Below are 5,642 nucleotides of genomic sequence, written 5' to 3'. Positions count from 1 at the left end.
ATTGGACTCCGTTTGGTATTCCTTTTCTGTAAAACTCAAAAACAAGGAAAAACAGAAACTGGCACTGGGCTCTAGGTTAATAGGTTAGTCCCAAAAATCATATAAAATAGCATATAAATGGATAATATAATAGCATGGATCAATCAAAAATTATAGATACGTTGGAGACGTATTAGTCACCTGCAAAGTCCCCCCACTTCCTCTCAATTTTTCTCCACTGCGACTCGTCAGCGGGTACTCTCAACTTTCCGTCTTTATTACGGTCTTCTTTGTGCCATCACATCAACTTGGCATGCTCTTTGTTTTGGAACAAACATTTCAACCATGGTATTATAGGAGCATACCACATCACCTTGGCAGGAATCTTCTTCCTGGGGCGCTCGCCCCCCGATATCATCAGGGTCATCGCGGCTGATCTTATAGCGCAATGCACCGCATACCGGGCACACGTTCAAATACTCGTACTCACCGCGGTTGAGGATGCAGTCATTAGGGCATGCATGTATCTTCTGCACCTCTAATCCTAGAGGGGCAGACAACCTTCTTTGCTTCGTACGTACTCTCGGGGAATTCATTGTCCTTTGGAAGCATCTTCTTTAACATTATCAGCAAGTTTCAAAATCCCTTGTTAGATACACCATTCTCTGCCTTTCATTGCAGCAATTCCAGTGTGGTGCCCAACTTTTTTTTGTCATCTTCGCAATTTGGGTACAACAATTTCTTGTGATCCTCTAACATGCACTACAACTTCAGCCTCTCCTTTTCACTTGCGCAGTTTCTCTTTGCATCGGCAATGGCCCGACCTAGATCATCAGCGGGCTCATCTGATGCCTCTTCTTCAGCTTCTTCCCGCATTGCCGGCTCAGCTTCTTCCCCCATAGTTGTACCATCGTATTCAGGGAACCCATGGCCATGATAGATGTCGTCGTCCTCTTCTTCTTCATCGTCTTCCATCAAAACCCCTCTTTCTCCGTGCTTGGTCCAAACATTATAGTGGGGCATGAAACTGGACTCAAACAGGTGCTAGTGAATGGTTCTTGAGTTAGAGTAATTGTGATCATTCTTACAGCCAACACATGGACAAGACATAAAACCATCAGCCCGCTTGTTTGCCTTAGCCGCAAGCAGAAAAGTACGCATGCCATTAACAAACTGGGGAGAGCATCGGTCATCGTATGTCCATTGCCGGCTCATCATCATTACACAACACCAAAAAGACCAAATTAATACAAGTTCATACATAAAGTTCATACACACTTATTCTCATAAAACAGCATACAAACTCTCTAGCTAAAGCATTTAAATGCAACAACAAATGCGATCAAGATCGCAACTAAGGTAACAATTGATCCAACAACATAATGATACCAAGCCTCAATATCAATGGCATATTTTCTAATCTTTCTAATCTTCAAGCGCATTTTCTCCATCTTGATCTTGTGATCATCGACAACATCGACAACATGCAACTCCAATTCCATCTTCTCCTCCTCAATTCTTTTCAATTTTTCTTTCAAATACTCGTTTGCTTTTTCAACTAAATTTAACCTCTCGGCAATAGGGTCGGTTGGAATTTTCGGTTCACATACCTCCTAGATAAAAATATCTATGTCAACTTGATGGGCATAATTTGTCATAAACACGAAATGCAACAAATAGTTATAAAAGAGAATACACCACATCCGAATCATAAACCAGACAAGGGCCAACGGGGACGGATATCAAGACCATGGCACTATGTATAACAAACAACGTACGGGTAAGAAAATTATACAAGTAACTATATATCTAAATCACACAAACATGATTTTTTATATAAAAAAGATAAGAACAAGAGGCTCACCACAAGGTGGTGGCGACGACGGGACGGTGCAGACGATCGACAGTGGTTAGGACGAAGACAGGAAGGCACTAAGTAAACCACACCTACGTATGCAAACTAAGAGTTATGTTGAGCTCAAATTGCATATAAAATCAAATAAACTACCACATATAATTCTTCCCAAACTAAAACCCACAAATCACTATACTTATAGAGCATTGCAATAGCTAATCTAGCAATGAGAGATGAAAGGACAAAGTTGCTCACCTTTGTGATCACTTGGATGGATGGGTGCCTTCAAATCTTGACAAATTTTTGGCAAAAATGGAGGATGAGCTCGAGAGGAGAGGAAGAAAACAGAGAGGAGAGGAAAGGGGAAGAACAGAGAGCTCGGGCTCGACGAAGGGTTTATATAGGATGATCTTTAATCCCGGTTGGTTATAGCAACCGGGACTAAAGGTGGGCCTCTAGTCCCGGTTCGTGCCACGAACCGGGACTAAAGGTGTTGGTGGGGTCCCAGCCTGACACCAGCCTGCCACCACCTCTTTTGTCCCGGTTTGTGGCACGAATCGGTACTAGAGGTTCGCCACGAACCGGGACTAATGAGCGTCGCCCGCCTAGCCGTTGGAACGGGCACTAATGGTCACATTAGTGCCGGTTCATTTACAAATCGGGACTAATGAGCTGAACGTTAGGCCATTTTTCTACTAGTGGGGGGGTTGGCGATACCCCGACAGTTCCAATAGAGAAGACTCATTGCGTCCGGCGGTCCTCCGTCGGGGAGGCCGTCAATCACACATCATTGTTCTTTACAACAACATCCAACATCTTCCCACCTCATGAATTGCTTATCTCATTTTTGCGTGCATCGTCTTGGGCCTCTTTGGATCATGTTTTGGCGGCGGGTTGGGAGGCATCCCACTTCCCGGAGGCGCCGGTAAAGCAATAGTGCCACCATTGCCGCCCCACCTGAACAAGTTTAGTTCCTAGGGTAGCAGGGGACTTCGGATCAATAGTATCATATGAAGAGCGCTTCTAGCAAGGGTCAGTGTCCTTCATCTCAGCATCTTGGTTCTTTGCTTTGTCTTCGGAAACAAAATCTCGAACGCTTGCACCACCGAACACATCATCACAACTGATGCATCTTGCCCCCTTGACGCGTGCCCTTGTACCCCAGCAAGTAGTTGTCGACGCACGAAGGTTTTTGAAAATGAGAGCTGAGGCAATGCCATCTCCATGTTCCTTGAACTAATGGCCCATCATGCCGCAAACCTGACACCAATTCGGAAGGCGCTCGTACTTCACTGCGAAGATTTCCTTCTGTCCTCCTTTGATTAGAAGTAGCTTTGTTGAGCAGCTTGTGGACATCAAGTATGATTCTGACCCATAGAAGTTGCCTTGGGAATCAAACGATGATGGCTCAACATCAATGAACTCGCCCGCCTAAGCAATTGAATTGCATTACAGACATAATCGGCTCTAGGGTTCAAATATTCACACGGCGTGTGGGATCCTATGCAGTACGCATGTTTTTGAAAAACCAATAGGTGCTAAAGTCCCTGTCCATATGCATCGTAATGATTATCATGCATCGCAGATCCTCCATATGACCTGGCTAAAAGACCTATTCCTTTTTTTTTTCTGGAATTGCTGCCGAAAGCTTCTTTCTCAAACACCACGTCATCTAAGTCATCCTCTCCGAGGCCTAGCTCTTTCATCAGCTCCTCCATCTTACCCTTCCCCTTCGCCCCCGAAGAGGATCCATCTCCTTGGGACGCCATGGCATCACCACTCTCGACCAATATCGAAAACAGAAACCCTCTCCTTCCGAAGGCTCCAAACCAGGTACCTACCAAGGCCGGGTAGTGGTACAGAGACCGCCTTGATTCATCTCGAGTAGTCACTAGCTAGATCCTCGACAAGGGAGTAGAAAATCTCAACAACGGTATGCCGCCGAGAGGACGATGAACCCTAGCGAGAGGGAAGATAGGACAAATCCTTCTTGAGCACCCCGAGATAAAAAAAAGAAAGAGTTAGAGCAGCCAGCGTCCCACTCCCAGCCCAACTCGGCCCGTCTAGAGAACGCATATAACGTCGTCCGTGATCGGCTGGCCGCATCCAGCACCACACACGCATCGCATTCGCACCAACCAGTCCCTCCCTTCTCTGCCTCCTCGCCGTTGACGTCATGGCCACCTGCACCAGAGCGCCGCCGCCGCCGCCGCCACCGCGGCGGTGACCACAGATCCAGGTTAGCCTCGTTCACCCGTACCCCCTCCATCCTCGCAGCCGCCGCCGCCGCCGCCAAAAAAGCTAGGGTTCCTCATTTCTAACTGCCCTGTTCGGCTTCTCGCAGGGAAGGAGAGGGGCGCGTTCCTGCCGGAGCTGGAGAAGGAGAAGGATGCTGCCATCCTCCCGCCCGCTATTGCTCCTGCTGTCCTCGCCAGGCCAGGTCGAATCCTCACCCCGCCACCGTCAAAAAGCTAGGGTTTACCCTCATCTCTGTAACTGCTCTGTTCGGCTTCTCGCAGGGAAGGAGAGTGGCGCTTTCCTGCCGGAGCTGGAGAAGGGGAAGGATGATGCCATCCTTCCGGCCGCCGTTGCTCCTGCTTTCCTCGCCAAGACTGGTTGAATCTTGACCCCTGCCACCGTCAAAATGTTAGGGTTTACTTTTGCCCCTTCGTCCCTGTAATAATTGCTATGTTCGGCTTCTAGCAGGGAAGGAGATGGACTCGTGCTTGCCGCCCCCGGAGAAGGAGAAGCCACTCGCCCGCCCTGCGCCCAACACCGCTACTGAGAACCTCGTCAATCCAGGTCCAATCCCCACCCTCAAACCCCTAAATAAAATTCATAAAATTAATATGTGAGTACCCTTGGAGGGGCAGCAGTTTCACCATCCTGTGGTCTTTGACTTTGGTACCGTTGCAGGGAAGAAGATGCGCCGCCCTGTGCCGATGACGGATGAGGAGAGGAACAAGATCAAGGAGTTGAAGGAGCAGCACCGGTCAGGGCTCGATGAGTTAGAAGATCTTTTCCAGATACACAGGGAGCTGCGCGACTACCGTGATGAACTTCTTTTCAGGCGGAGGTGTCTGGCCGCACGTCTAGTCAGCCGAATCGTCTTCCAGCGCCGTGATGCTGCCTATGTCAAGCGCCATCTTGACATGGGCTTGAAGGTGGGGGATAAGTTGCCGGAGGAGCTCAAGCAGGCTAGGCCACCAATCTCGATGGCCCTTTTCTTGTGGCATGAAATGGGCAGGGCCTTGCACATAGGCATGGATAACTTCCTTGATGAGTACAGCAACACCGAGGAGTACCAGAGAAGTATGCTAGCGTTGTTTCGCGGGGCTGTTTGTGATGAGAATGGAGCCCCGTGTGATTCTGTTGCCTCCCAAGAGTAGGAATTAAGTCTGTTTGCTAGGTCTGGATGAGTACTTGTTTAATCCTGAAAACGAAATGTTTCTACTGTTTCAATCCCTGAGGTTTGGATTGCTTGTTGTAATCCTGAGGTTTTGCATGGAATTAAGTCTGTTTGTTATGTGTGGATGAGTACTTGCTTAATCCTGAGAATGAAATGTTTCTACTGTTTGAATCCCTGAGTTTAAGCATGGATTTCTTGTTGTAATCCTGAGTTTTTGCATGGAATTAAGTCTGTTTGCTATGTGTTGATGAGCACTTGCTTAATCCTGAGAATGAATTGTTTCTACTGTTTGAATCCCTGAGTTTAAGCATGGAATTCTTGTTGTAATCCTGAGTTTAAGCATGAATTAAGTCTGTTTGCTATGTGTGGATGAGCACTTGCTTAATCCTGAGAATGAAA

At 47.5% G+C, this 5,642-nt stretch overlaps 1 protein-coding gene across 2 annotated transcripts; it reads left to right on the top strand.

Annotated features, from left to right (window-relative positions):
* The first annotated feature begins 3,946 nt into the window (after nucleotides 1-3,946).
* LOC119302262 lies at nucleotides 3,947-5,430 on the top strand. 2 transcript variants are annotated; one of them, XM_037579300.1, is made up of 5 exons: nucleotides 3,947-4,073; nucleotides 4,179-4,274; nucleotides 4,354-4,449; nucleotides 4,541-4,636; nucleotides 4,751-5,430. In XM_037579300.1, the coding sequence occupies exons 4-5, from the start codon at nucleotides 4,549-4,551 to the stop codon at nucleotides 5,221-5,223; spliced, it is 561 nt and encodes a 186-aa protein (XP_037435197.1). In that variant the 5' UTR covers nucleotides 3,947-4,073; nucleotides 4,179-4,274; nucleotides 4,354-4,449; nucleotides 4,541-4,548; the 3' UTR covers nucleotides 5,224-5,430. The 2 variants fall into 2 exon arrangements, with proteins under 2 accessions (XP_037435197.1, XP_037435198.1); XM_037579301.1 differs by having other exon boundaries at nucleotides 4,538-4,636.
* The last annotated feature ends 212 nt before the right edge of the window (nucleotides 5,431-5,642 follow it).

This window comes from Triticum dicoccoides, chromosome 5A, assembly GCF_002162155.2.
Source record: "Triticum dicoccoides isolate Atlit2015 ecotype Zavitan chromosome 5A, WEW_v2.0, whole genome shotgun sequence".
NCBI classification, from domain to species: Eukaryota; Viridiplantae; Streptophyta; class Magnoliopsida; order Poales; family Poaceae; genus Triticum; species Triticum dicoccoides.
Note: the sequence above shows the minus strand (reverse complement) of the source record. Positions and strands in the feature narration are given on the sequence as shown.

Bases quoted from the DNA above. Each gene is read 5' to 3' on its own strand.
- LOC119302262 (XM_037579300.1), top strand. From the start codon at position 4,549: ATGGACTCGTGCTTGCCGCCCCCGGAGAAGGAGAAGCCACTCGCCCGC. The intron at 4,637-4,750 runs GTCCAATCCCCA...GTACCGTTGCAG, and splicing joins TGAGAACCTCGTCAATCCAG to GGAAGAAGATGCGCCGCCCT.